Genomic DNA, 14,784 nt, shown 5'->3' on the forward strand with positions numbered 1-14,784 from the left:
GAGCAGAATGACTTGCACGGTTGCATGATGTAAGCAAATGTTTCTTAGAATCCGTGTCCAGACAGTTGTCTGTGTTTGCAAATTCTTCCCTGATTCCCTTCCTTGCCAAAAGATATTATCTCTAATATTGAAAGAATCTCTCTGAAATGTTTGTTCACAGAACTTCAGACTGTGGGCCACATTTGGGAGGCTTTGACTAAGGAAAAAAGTTTCATTATTTTTATTTAAAAAGCTTAAGCCTATTTTTGTCAGAGCTAGGGATATACTAATTGACATTTTATCAACTGTATACCTTGGCTCCAGCTAATTTTTATTCTATATACAAAGTTACTTAATTCTGGTCCTGGTACCTGCTGATTTTCATTCCATCCCCCCTTAAATAGATAATTGAAGCCTCACTTGATCTAGAAGCTTTAATTGATTATTTGCAATTTGTTTCTAGTCACAACTTTTGGATCAGATTTCATTGACAAAATACAATGGTTAACGCTCCATCATGTCTAAGAGCTGGGAAGAAACCGTTCAAATTAATCTTATTATTGAGTCTTGAAGGGTTTGATTGTGTACCTGAGGGCTTTGCTGGGGCAAAAGCCTAAAGGTGTGAACCACTGTTGGAAATTATGGATGGAGTACTTTTTCAGAAATTTTGAAATTCTTAATTTAATGACACACATGTGTTGGAGGGTGCACTGCAGGCATATCGTGTCGAAGAAAACTTCACTCAGGTTAGGTGTGGTTCTTATTCATAGTCCTTTATTTCATGCGCATGGAGAGGATACAGTCATACAGATATGAGAGCAGCCTCTGACCACGATGTCAAAGGGAGCGGTTTTTATACAGTTAGTTCTTGTTAGCATAGCTCATTTTATATTTCCATATTGGGAGTTGTTTTTCTCAAACAAATACTTCTTTGTAACTGACCATGTTATTCTTAAGAAGTAAACATTCACCTTTTATTTGGTGAAAGGAAGTATACAACTAGAAGGTGTGAAATTTAGCTAAACATTCTGTGGTTATAGCATTAGCATCAAAAAGACCAAATAATGTGCCTGCAGTTTATTCTTTCTTACTGTTGTTGTTTGCAAAGACGATAAAAAAGGTACATATAAAAAAATGTACCTTCTTCCTCAATCGGTAGTTAAAATTGTGAGGTCAGCTGGAAGTACAATTGTTATCTTGTTCAAAGATCATCTCTTCTCCTGCTAGTTGCCTTCTCAGAGCACTGAATGTTTCTGAAGAATGATATCCTTCTGTTTTTATCCACAGCAAAACAAGCCCAAGCCTTCACATGACAAACTCTTGAGTTTTGCTGCAGGCACAAAAAAATATTCTGACAGCCTCTTTCCTGGCTGCCTTCTCACACACGGTTTCCCTTCTCTGTGCCACTCTCCCTGATTTTGCTCTTTTCTCAGCCATATTTATGGTTTTGTTCTACTTCAGGACATTTTTGACGGTGTGCTGACAGTTGTTTTTGACCTTTCTTCTTCATACCAGTCTGGTCCTCCTAAATGTCCCCCTTATTTCCACTGGTGCAGCAGTTTCTCACTTTTCTTCTGGTCTGATCTGTAATGGGGCTTCTGGCATGTTTACAGATACTGCTTACAGATATTAACAGAAAATAGCTATATAAATGCAAATAATTGCGTCAGCTAGTTGATTATTTATTAATAATATTAATGTCAGTACCAATTGGTTATTCAATACTTGGAATACACTTAAGTACATCATTTGGTGGGAGTGTACAAATTAAACGTTTACTATTGTTTTTGTCATGATTTTATACTATGAGTGTCAGTTTTGTTCAGGTCCTCGTTTATGGTTTTATTGCATTATGCTAAATTGGTGCCACAATCAAATTCCTTTACTATCTCCCTGTTGCAGACAGCCTGTTTAAGTCAACACCATCTGCTTGCACATAAGCATTGTTTATTGGGGCTTCACAAGTGGTTCCACCGTAAAGCAGGTCACCCAATTACAAGCTGCGGCCTTTGATTGCAGGTTTGATCCTGCATCATGTTAATAGCCAACTGTGACCTGGATGTCCCAAGTGGTGACTCACAGTTGGATGGGCACTGCCAAGCATAGGGTAGGATCAGTTGTCAGGATTCACTCATTTCGCCAGTTCCACCCCTGCACCAATGGTATCATATGCCCATGCACTGGCATATCATACCATTGGTGAGGCATGTGCCTCTCCTCCAATCAAAACAGAACCTCCAGTAGCAGGTAGTATTGTGTGTGATGTATTAATATCTGTCTTTGCATTCTCCCGGGGTTTGTAGCTGGGAGTCTGGATACACAGAACTGGCTCTTCCAAATCAGATGGGTATAACAAAATGTAACTGGCAATTTTACATTTTAGGCAAAAGAGTTGTGTTTTCTGCCCTAGGAGCTATTTTGAACGATCACATTTTATGTAGTAACATGTTTAAAAAATGATGTGCAGCTGCAAGACAACATTCGGGCCAAGTTGAAATGAAGAATTAGAACCAAAGAGACAAGAAAAAATTGTATAAGAAAGGCAACTGGCCAGAAGAGAAATTCTTGTGGAAAATGGAAAGCGATATCAAATTTCTAACTTGCGCTGCAAAAAATAGAAAACCAAAGGGCTTTGAAATCTAAATATTTGTGGGTTAAAGACATCTGACAGAGGGGAAATATTTGATGAATTACGCTATTGAACTTTGTTAAAAGTTCACAAAGAGCTTGAAGTATGTGCAATTTTTTACACTGATGTGCATGAACATTACCAAAATGAAATTTCCTTAGAAATATGATGAGGTTCTATCGATTTTTTTATTGAACAATGCATTGCATTAAGGTATTAAACTGAAATTGGGGAATTAAAGAATTCCTTCACAATTCTAAGAATAAAGCCTGAATAAAACCTACATCACACTTATCAAAAATCTGCTTTAGATTGTAACATTATTTTAAAATGTTTTGCTATTATTTTTATTGACAATATTAATATTGTTGATAAAAATAATTGTGTCCCCTAAAAAATTACAAGGGATTTTACTAGTTTGTTATTTCATTGAACATTGTTTTGAGACCTGCAAGTTCTCTCTAGATAAGCAGGTCATGTAAGTACCTAACACTTTTTTTCAGTAATTCATCCTGCTTTATATTGATGTTTAATGTCATTATTGTAGTTTCTCTATATATTCCCATGGTATAAAACATTGACAGTGATAATTCCTTGCATTTATTTATCGCTTTTCCTCCCAAAGGATCTGTAAATCCATACAGCATCTTGCTGTGGCACATTAGGTTTTTCCAGGGGCATTTGGGACTTTTAATTAGATAACAACTTTGTAGATGATGTGTGCTCTTTTCTCTTCATGTGCTAAAATATTCTCCCTCCCTGACTTGCTCTTATTTATAGGTAGACCTTGGTTTCCTGCGCTTTGTCTCGGCCATTGGAACACAAGGAGCGATCTCCAAGGAAACCAAAAAGGTCTACTATGTGAAAGCTTACAAAGTGGACGTGAGCTCCAATGGAGAGGACTGGATCACTCTAAAGGAAGGCTCAAAGCAGAAGGTATGAATAAACCTGCTTCTTATCCCTTTAAATATTAGGTGAAAAATAAAGTAAATTCAGAGTATTGCCTCAATAAGCTAAGGCAAGAGTGACTTTTGCGCATTATCAATATTAAACAAGCAAAACAATCCTTGTGGCTGTTCTGAAAATTACATAAAAATAAAAAATTAAACTAAGCAAATACAATGTTTTTGATTATATTTGGGCATGATGATTTATTAGAAGCAAAATCACTTTCTAAAGAGCTGGTCCATGTAATAGCTGCTGATATAGCAGTTCAGGCTCCCATGTGAAACGGAAGAGGTTTTTAATAGCTGTTGCCAAGTGGAACATTGCACTGACATTTGAAGAGCTGATGGCCTCTTCTTTTACTTTATCATACAAGTGAAAACTATTGCCCAGGGAACAGAATGACAAGACTTCTGCTTTAGATGGACTAATGGTTCAGTCTGCGAATATTTGAGTGCAATATTTCATCATGGATTACATCTCTTGTACTAGATGCGTTAAGGCGTTTCAGAAACCTGATGGCCTTTCAGTTGGGGCAGGAGACTTTTAGATAGAAAGGTCAGTGGATGATTCCAGAGCTGGATGAGTCATCTTGAAAATCAAAACTTGATGAGCTGCTTCGTCTTGACTTACAGATGGTCAGATTCTTTAATAGTAGGGAAAAACAGGTTTCCACTGCAAGCAGCATTTGTAATCCCATCAGAAACACTTCTACAAAAATATTTTAAAATATCCCTCTTTGGTATGTGGGGTCCAGTATGTCAAGTAAAGTGCTTTTAGCCACTTTTCAAGACGACTGAGGATTTACATGGAAGTGAAATAAGTACAGAGTCCAGGAGTACAATGGAGTACTTTTTCAGAAATTTTGAAATTCTTAATTTAATGACACACATGTGTTGGAGGGTGCACTGCAGGCATATCGTGTCGAAGAAAACTTCACTCAGGTTAGGTGTAGTTCTTATTCATAGTCCTTTATTTCATGCGCATGGAGAGGATACAGTCATACAGATATGAGAGCAGCCTCTGACCACGATGTCAAAGGGAGCGGTTTTTATACAGTTAGTTCTTGTTAGCATAGCTCATTTTATATTTCCATATTGGGAGTTGTTTTTCTCAAACAAATACTTCTTTGTAACTGACCATGTTATTCTTAAGAAGTAAACATTCACCTTTTATTTGGTGAAAGGAAGTATACAACTAGAAGGTGTGAAATTTAGCTAAACATTCTGTGGTTATAGCATTAGCATCAAAAAGACCAAATAATGTGCCTGCAGTTTATTCTTTCTTACTGTTGTTGTTTGCAAAGACGATAAAAAGCTGAGCTGGATGAGTCATCTTGAAAATCAAAACTTGATGAGCTGCTTCGTCTTGACTTACAGATGGTCAGATTCTTTAATAGTAGGGAAAAACAGGTTTCCACTGCAAGCAGCATTTGTAATCCCATCAGAAACACTTCTACAAAAATATTTTAAAATATCCCTCTTTGGTATGTGGGGTCCAGTATGTCAAGTAAAGTGCTTTTAGCCACTTTTCAAGACGACTGAGGATTTACATGGAAGTGAAATAAGTACAGAGTCCAGGAGTACAATATGTTCTCTTGGTCTCGAGACATTGCTCAAAATATAAGATATAAGTAAAGAAAAAATCTGTTACTGGATGAGCTTATAAACACATTTGGTGACAAGAGGAAGTTATTGAATATTAAAGCATGACGTTGGTGATAACCCCATCTCTCAATTTTGTTGGTATTGTAGAAGTGCCTGCCTTGGTTTTCATAAGTACATTAAGAGAAAATATATCTAACAATTGCAGAACATTATGTACTCAAGATTAACTTCTCCTTTCCAGCTGAGAGCACATTTATTAATGAGTGAATTCGTGGGCTACAGGTGACTGTTTTCTAAAATCATCTACATCAGTGGTTCTCAAACTTTTTGGACCAAGTACCACCCCTAATCCAACCAAAGAATCCAAGTACCACCTACAAGTCATCATCTCATAGGAACCCCAGAAATTCTCAATGACCAACATGAGCGCGCGTGCACACACACTCACACATACATATAATAAATATTATAATAATAAACTTTATTTGATATAGCGCCTTTAAAGGTGGCTTCTCAAAGTGTTTTACAGAAAAAAAACATTAACAACAACTAATAAAAAAGCTCCATTTTAGTGAGAGGGGTGAGCTTGATTAGTTGAGCAAAGCAGATGTGAATTAATCTTTCGAGCCTTGATACAATTCACAAGAGAGTCTAACAGATATTAAATCGTCAGGCATTTTCTTGACAGCAAAGGTCTCGCGGTGGATGTTGTAATGCGTACATTAATTTCTGGAGCAACCTGTCTAATTCGTGTTACTACACTGTTATGTCGGCTTGTCATTGCTCTAGCACCGTCTGTACAAACTCAGACGCATTTTATCCAGTCGAGGCCATTCTCTTCAGTAAATTCATTCAGAAGCTGAAATATGTGCTCTCCTGTAGTTCCTGTTGGTAGCGGTTTACAGAACAGAAAGTCTTCATGGGACATGCCCTCAAACTCGTATCTAATGTAAATGAGCAAATTGGCCAAATCGACTACAGACTCAATTACAGTGAAAAACATCTGCTCATCTTAACGCGCTCTATCAGTGTACTTTTGATATAATCCTTCATTTCAATAATTCTATGAATGACTGTGTCTTTCAGGGGAGGGGGGCAGCAGGTCGAGCTGTTTAGCAGCTTTTTCTCTACACATAATACGTGTCAGCTCTTTTGCCAATGGTAAATAAGGTTCTTCAAAAATAGTGTAGCTTACCTGCTTTAGCAATCCGCAAGCTTGCATTTTCCGTTTTTATTTCCGTATTTATTTAAAGTTTTTATTTCATGCGCATGGGAGCGAAACAGAGACGCTCGGTGTATTTTTCTCAAATTAGAACAGTTCTAAAATATTTTTCTGTTATCACGCTTTCGTGTGCTCACAAGATTACCTGCATTCGTAGCACGTATTTCTAGGCATTCCTGTGTTTACAACATTGGCATTGTTCCAAAATCACGCACATTCTCCTTTCTCCCTATTTGCTGGAGATACAGTAGCTTTTTTTAAATACAATTGGTCACTTGCATCCATAGCACACATTCCTATAGAGTGGTATAGAATTACAGAGTATCTCTTGTGTCCACTGAAGAATTAGCACTCACTGTATCGTAGTACATAGGCTGCGTATTTGACACGTATTAAAATACAAAATATGAAAACCCGTCCCGATTTTTCAGCGCACACGACACAGTTCCAGGGTCATTTGGCGTACCACTTGGTGGCACTCCACGTACCACTGCCGGTAAGCGTACCACAGTTTGAGAACCACTGATCTACATTGTATGCCGGCCGAAAGGTGAAGATATTTTGACAACCACTGAACTTGAATGAACAATCAGCCTTGAGTTCTTCAGGATGAATTTCACTGTGATGACCTAAAATCGCTGAAAGGTTTTATTGTGCTGAAACCTACAGAAGTATCCTGTTCAAATCATGATATAAACACTTCCTCTGTTTTGAGGAAGATGACCTAGATAAGTGAATGTCTTTTTTTTTTTTCTGGGACACAGCACGAAATAAGACTTCAGTCTCAGTGGTTGTCTTCCTTGTGAGTTCTTTAAATAAATATGATAAATAATTCATGCCTTTTGTTTCAAATACAGATTTTCCAAGGGAACACAAATCCAGCAGATGTTGCCAAGACGATGCTGCCAAAGCCAACACTGACGAGGTTCATTCGCATTAGGCCTGTGTCATGGGAGAATGGCATAGCCATGCGGTTTGAGGTGTACGGCTGTAAAATCTCAGGTTAGTTCAGACCCTCTTACATGATTTATGGAACTGTTAGCACTGTCCCACTGGGCAGCAGAAGTGACAGTTCAGCCACTTGATCTCTGATTCTTGTCATCCTGTGTTCTCATCGTCGGCATGCATGGTTCTGTGCGGGTGGTGCTGTAATTATAAGATGATATATACTGTGTTATGGAATCTATTACGGTATGTTTTCCCAGTAATATTTGCAGTTGACAGAAACAAATCATATTCCATACATTAATATAATGTCCCTCGTGGCACTTCCCTGCCGTTCTCTTTTGGTGATTTGTGTTTTTGTTGGTAGTGCTTGTTGGGTTCATTAATGTGTTTTGCATCGTAGAATTAATAAGATGCAAGTGGGTTTTTTTTTCAAGCCTACTATTATTCTGTCTCAAAATTCCTGTCATTTCATCAGGCAAAGTAAGCCTTTGTAAGGCAGAGGTGCATTCTAAAGCAGTCTTTCACAGTGACTTTAGCTGTACTGTATAATGCGTGCCCTCTATATTTTCATCAGAAATCTGGACGGTTTCTAGCATAAATGTTGGTTATTGTTTTCGCTTCAAAGCAAAAAATGATTGTCATATAGCCATACATCTGTCAGTGGGAGTATTCTTCTGCTGATAGCAGCGTTCTGCATTATAAATGAATGGTGCATAAAGCTTATTACATATTAATGTTACCTGGTGTTTGGATGTACTTCATTCAAAATGAATAACATTAACAGCAGGCCCTGCTTTTAGTCTCAGTGAGTATTTCCCCCTGACTGACCTGGCACTACTAGATTTAGATTTATTTTCTTACATGTGGACAGCACATTTACAGACAAATGTACTTTGGCCATTTTGGCATTCTGCAGTTTTTATCCCATTATTAGCTTTCACTTTTAGATTAAATGTCTTGGCTCTCTTATGATTTTGAAAGTCCTTATTCGTTTTTCCGTAGTGCTTGTGTTTGCCAGGGTATTGGACGGAGCAATGAGGCAATTGAGATAGAAAGAGTAGAAACTTGATCTTCACTGTTTCGTACATCTTGTAGACCGAAGGAGCTCCAGGCTGTGATTAAGGAGCCAAAATACAAGCAGCCCAGTCTCAGTTTTTTCTTAGAAGGCCAGGATAGCTGTGGCAAAGTCCTAGTCAGTCCAAATGACGCTCAAAACCAAATCAAACCGCAGCGATAAAGAAAATATGTCATCTGGCATAAATGGGGTGGGTAGCAGAAGATGAGGGTCACGAGGAATGAAAAGAAACAGGTGGGTGGGGAGGGGGAAGGCTATAGAATTACTGTTTATGCAAGTGGTGTGGAAAGTCAAATTTGCAATAAAAATAGAAATCCATTTTAACACAAGTGGCAGCTGGTTTTTTTTTTGGGTGGAATGGGGTTTCAGAAATGTACAGTTCTTCAGAGTAATGACTGAATCCATCAGCCGCCTCTGATTCCTTGCTAACATACCTCACCCCACCTTTCTGCAGATCCTTACAATATTTCAGAAGGTGGAATAATTAAATCATCGTGTCTCTCTTGGTGGCAGTTCTGCGGCTGTGGCCTGACTTATCAAGCTCTACAGCAGAGTTTCATTAGTTACTTTATTATCCAAGTGTTAAAAAAATAACAGAGTCGTTATCGTCCTTCAAAGAAAATGAGCAGTTTTGTTAACTTGGTTTCCACACCATTGTGTCTGACAAAGGTCTTTCACAGATGCCAAGCCATTCTTCAGATATGTTCTTCAGAGCAGTTCTTTGTAATATAAGAAAGTGCATGTGCATTTTTGGAGTAAGTTCAAGTTTTCTTTTAAAGCAGTTGAAGAATTGCCAATAAATTACTTTCCAGACATCTAATAGATTTTGCTTACCAAACATAGAACTACAGTTTGACATCCCTCAAGTTCACTGAAGTTAGGCCTTTTTTTGTACTAGTTTTATGTTACCTGGAGTTAAAGGTTTTTTTTTATTTTTTTGTTTGAAATAGCTCAAATTGTCCAAAACAATACAGAATTAGACACACACTCAAGAAGTGGAAGAGCTCTGTAATAGCATATTTGCGGACAAGACAGGCACTTGTGTTAAAGGCGAAGGTTGTGAATATTAAAACAGCTATAAATGTGGAATGAGAATGGATAAGAGACAAAGGGGATGCTGACAGAGATGAAAGGAAAAATGCACTTTAAATCAAAGAAAATGAGAAGCTTAATTAGATGCCTAGAGACAAACACCCTTGGCGGAAATTAGTATGCAAGAGGTCAGAAGACATTAATGGAGGCATCAAAGAGGAAGGATATCATTTTGCTTGTCTTATTTTCTGTCAGAATTACAGATAAGCAGAGGTGTCATTGATGGAGGAGAATGGGGTAGTTAAAATAAGGAACAAAACCACAGCCACAGAGGCTGTCTAATGTACCGGAGGATGAACTAGCTCCGCAGAAAGCTTTGTATTAAGCTAATTAAATTCACTCCCTACGTGGCCATTGTACAGAGAGCTGCGGCCTGACATTTTTAGATTTTGAATATGGAACACAGTAGGGCTGGAGTTTCTCTTCTAAGAATAGGACAGTGGTGATAAAATGACAGCTGGAGAGGACTTTCTGCATCCTAGAAGAGCACAGTGGGAAAATATGTGCAAACCTCAGTCTGTGCGAACAGACAGAGGCCTTTCCTCGGGCCTGGCTGGGTTACCTTCCCGACCACCTTCCAGATTTCACTCTGCAGGCCTCCTACGGAAGTGTGGCTTTCTTGAATTCCATTCATGTGGCGGATTTCTTTTCAGACATCTCCCTTATCCGTAGTAAACTGGAGCTCTGGCCTCCAGTGGGTCAATGAAACTATGGTCTTAATCTTGTTGCTGATATTAACGCGCCCGGGAAACGACCCTCTAACGTCCGCTCTGTCGCCCCCCTTGCAGAGTACCCTTGTTCAGGGATGCTGGGGATGGTGTCGGGTCTCATCACCGACGCCCAGATCACAGCCTCCTCCTACGTGGACCGGAACTGGGTGCCGGAGAACGTGCGCCTGCTGACGAGCCGCTCGGGCTGGGCTCTGCCATCGCTGCCCCAGCCATACACCAAGGAGTGGCTGCAGGTGGACCTGGGCGAGGAGCGGCTGGTGCGCGGCCTCGTTATCCAGGGGGGCAAACACCGGGAGAACAAGGTCTTCATGAGGAAGTTCAAGATCGGCTACAGCAACAACGGCTCAGACTGGAAGATGGTCACGGACGACAGTGGAAGCAAGCCAAAGGTGGGGCGAAGTGGGGCTAGCCTGTACCTTACAGAACCACTCCAAGCCCTCCTCCTGCCCAGCCAGTCCAAAACAGCCTTGCATGCTATTCTTCACAACCATGTTTTAATAGGTACTGAATTAGCTCTCGGAACAACATACAGACAATAAAATCAGACTCATTTCAGTATTTCCACAGCGGATATTAACTACATCCTACATATTTCCTTTGCAGTTTATTGAGCATACATGAAATCCTAGTTGACTGAAAATTGAGCAACAGTCATTATTCATTTACATTGTAACGTGCCTGTCGAGTTCTTCTTGATCTTATTTGTATGAAACGAGAAATTCCGACACAACCGTACCCCTGGTCACAAGCCTCAAGGCAGTTGTCACAGCAGAATGAGCGTGTCTTTTATAAGGTAATTGACATCGCCCCTGAAAATAATGTGTGCAAACTGTTCGTGTGGGCAGCCACCATCATTTTTCTGACACGTTTGTAATGTCTGTTAATAATATCTAGTGCAGAATTTGCCAAACAAAAGGCATTAGTGATAAATAGTCATTTTAAACAGTACTCACATGGTCATATGTATTGTGGTGTTCAGGCTGATGTACAGTAGCTCCCCTGTGGGAAAACAGGCCATTAGCTATTCCCAGCATAAAGTACTGTAGGTATAGTTGCACTAATGGAAGAGCATAGAAAATAACAACTAATATAAGCTTCCTGTAGCTTTAGTCTGAGAGTCCTAAAATTAGTAAATGCAGTTTTTAACTACACACAAATTAATACTCCTTTCCAACCATTTTTATTTACACCAACATCTATAGTCCTCCAGAGGGTTCTACGTTCTTTTAAAAATATATATATAGTCCCCTCTTAAAGTCATTAGCCTTTGCTCATTTTTCTAAACAGGCAATCTATTCCACCCGTACAGTCATTTTCACTTTTTCAGCGCCGCGAGCTGCTCTAGAAGCTGAGAGAAACGTTTGACATCAATACAGATCTCAGATATATCTGTCAGTGCTGGTATGCTTTGAGTGTTCCGCACACATCCCAGGATGTACCGCTATACTATACTATACGCCCAATTACAAGAGCCCAGACAGGAAAATAAATCTATTCCAGATGTCTTGATATTTGATTTATGAAGAAGTGGAATCTAGATATCCATTTCGCTTTCCGTGTCTTTTTATATGAGCCTTAAAAGAAATCTTCAAAGTGAGGAAAACATATTGCTGGGCTCCCAGCTATGCATTCACATACATTGGTTGATTATGTTTCCCATAATAAGCTCAGTAAGACTCTCATTTAATTACACTTGCCCAATTAAAATCTTAAGAAATTGTGCTTTATATATGAATCTTGCTCCCTTCTATATTACTTGGTTTCTCACATGTATTCTAATTCACTTTTTCTTATGTCTTCTAATATGTAAGATAATACATGCAGATATACATCAGTGTGGGTGTTGAAGGATCCTAACTTATCTTGTCGCACCCACCTTCTCTCCGTTTCAAAACAACGGTGTATCAGAGTTTGCGCTCCCAACACGTAGATCTTGAATCCTTTTTCGTTCTTTTTTCAGATTTTCGAAGGGAATTCGAACTATGACACCCCGGAGGTGCGGACTTTTGAGCCTCTTCGAACCCGGTTCCTGCGGGTCTACCCTGAGCGTGCCACAGCAGCTGGCCTGGGTCTGCGCCTGGAGATCTTGGGCTGCGAGGTTGAAGGTAGGGCCTGACCTTTGCCCATAGCTTGGGACTCTCTTCTCTGTCTGCTGTGTTTTTTTCAAAACGATTCCTTCTGCTCTACCACAAACACGCGATTTCAGAAAGCTTGTGCTCAGTAAATAATACCTGATCCCTATTCCATACATTGAGCATGTGGCAATTGTGTTAATGACTCATTGGACCTGTTTTTTTTAATGAAATAACTGGTGGGTTCTGTTGCGGAGGTTAAATGTTGCCGTACCACGGTGTTTGTATGATGTAGTGTAACATAGTTTTACATTAACGCAGTTACTTATGTCTGTAGGGGGAGACCAAGAATTGAAAGTAATGAGTTTTGAAAACCGAGAGTGAGCAGTCAAAGGGCAATCACAATAAGTCTTCAATCTGGATATAGTTAAGTGTGCACAAATCCAAACATTTTTCACTATCTTTGCTATGGCTTGTATCAAGGTAGTATTCATTGGAGAATGTATATGACCTTCCCATTCAGCACTGACTTACAGTGTTACCCAGAAATTAAGAGTAAGTTGTACAGCTCCAGTTTTATTTTTTGGAAAGATATGAGACGTTATTCACATTACATTATTCTTCAGGCTTGGTTGTCTGAAAAAAATATTTATAAAATATCTAGCCATTATAGTTTTTCAGAAAATGTTTTTTGATGTCTTAAGTGAAAGTGCTACAGTATCGACTATGTCACTTCGTGTAAGATATACCATTGAAATGTAAAAAAGTAAGATTCATTCTGATTTCCTACATATCTCTCTATTCCACTACGATATGTTCACCCTACACAACCCTTTATTTTCCTGCAATAAAATGTATGTTTTCATTTAACAAAGAACGGGCTTGATATTCTACAGTTTTTTCACTTTATACGCCATTTGTAATTATATAAAAACCCTTCCCAAAATACAATGCACAACAGTACAGCCCTTTCAGACAGAAGCATAGAGATGAGATCACCCCAAACTGGAGCAGTGTCAGTTTTGCTGCAGGACTTTAGATCTGAATCAGCTAATATAGAACAGACAGCAGCACTATTCATACCAATGTTAGGCATGGAAATAAAACCTACGTCTACACAATCATGTGGCTTGCCCCCTTTATCTTTCTCAAATCTTTGATCCTGTATATGTGAAAAGTGCATTGGGGAAAAGGGGGGAATTGAGTAAAACTCATTTAGCACTTCATGGGCTTTTTAATACCTATCTGTTGGTAAAAACCCATCTTTCTTGCACAGGCCTTTTCTCTTTGTCACTTCTTAATAATTTTAATCAGTCCTTGATCTGAAAAAGCCGTTTTGAAAAGCATAGAACATGCTCAGGTCAGTGTAAGTAGGTTGATTTACGTATCAGATTTCTAAAAGGCTCTCAGCTTTTCTTGTGTAAGCCGATGAATCCCTAAGGGGTTCTGGCTTGATGATAATGCTTGTTTTTACTGTTAATGCTAACACAGTGACTTTAATGGGCAACCTATGTTAGCAGACATGAAGAATTAAACTCAAGCACACAAGTAAATCCATATGACTCCAGTGAACTCATTGGCTAATGGTTCAGTGTGACCTTTGGCCTGTTTGATAACACTGTCGGTAGTTCATCTCACTCACGTTTCTAACAGTGAGTTACTTTTAGAGTTTAATCTTCCTCCCTAATTTTGTGAGCCTAACAAAAACCTACTTAGTATTAAAGCTTCTTATTAAAATCTTAAGTTAAATAAACACACTGAACAGCCTAGCAGACTCAACACTACTGGAAGGGCTTATGGGCAGCGTTGCCAAGACTTGAGGAGTTTGTTCTGCATCCTGAAGAAGTCCAGAAATATCCAGTAAAAGAGAATCAAACTGAAAATACAAAGATGGGAAGGCAAGACGCATAGAAAACCTGTTTCTGGTCAATGTGTTCATATTATAGTGTACGTCATATTTGCAGTCTGCAGTCGAAGCCAATTAAATAAGATGTCTTCTGTAGGTGTAACCACACAAAGATTTGTTTTTGCAGAACAAGTGCTCAGTGCATTTTATATCTTATGGGTGTTTTTTTGCACCTTTCTTTCAGCTCCCACTATTGCTCCTACCACAACGACCGTGAGTCTCCCGGATGACTGTGAGGATGACCAGGCGAGCTGTTCCAGTGGCACAGGTGATGACTACGACGTGACAGGTGCTAATATCATACTCATTCCCCTGCCAGCCGGAGCCTCTCGGCCCTATTCCCCATCTCGGCTGCTGCTCTGCTCAAGAATATCACAGTGTGGGCGCACCCTTAGTAGAGTTATCAGTCAGAACAAAAATTGGATTTCGGTGCCTCTGTTTCACACTTGCATGTTGCCTGACTAGTACATAAACCTGCAATGTGTAGTCTGGGTCATCTGCATTTTCCTCAGTTCGTTTTTTACTATTTCATTTTAAAATATTTCTTAGTATTCCAACAATTCCCTGCCAATACAAAA

General features: G+C 39.1%; 1 protein-coding gene across 7 annotated transcripts in view; it reads left to right on the plus strand.

Annotated features, from left to right (window-relative positions):
- nrp1a (neuropilin 1a) overlaps positions 1–14,784 on the plus strand; it is a 67,423-nt gene that overhangs the window by 42,713 nt on the left and 9,926 nt on the right. For 5 of the 7 annotated variants that reach the window (XM_015338937.2, XM_015338938.2, XM_015338939.2 and 2 more), the window contains 5 exons: positions 3,389–3,544; positions 7,240–7,384; positions 10,286–10,617; positions 12,189–12,333; positions 14,391–14,495. In XM_015338937.2, coding sequence (XP_015194423.1) covers positions 3,389–3,544; positions 7,240–7,384; positions 10,286–10,617; positions 12,189–12,333; positions 14,391–14,495 — 883 coding nt within the window. The remainder of the gene's footprint in view (positions 1–3,388; positions 3,545–7,239; positions 7,385–10,285; positions 10,618–12,188; positions 12,334–14,390; positions 14,496–14,784) is intronic. The other 2 variants (XM_015338936.2, XM_006642882.3) reach the window with 1 other exon arrangement.

The sequence above is a fragment of the Lepisosteus oculatus genome, chromosome 6, assembly GCF_040954835.1.
Source record: "Lepisosteus oculatus isolate fLepOcu1 chromosome 6, fLepOcu1.hap2, whole genome shotgun sequence".
Taxonomy (NCBI): Eukaryota; Metazoa; Chordata; class Actinopteri; order Semionotiformes; family Lepisosteidae; genus Lepisosteus; species Lepisosteus oculatus.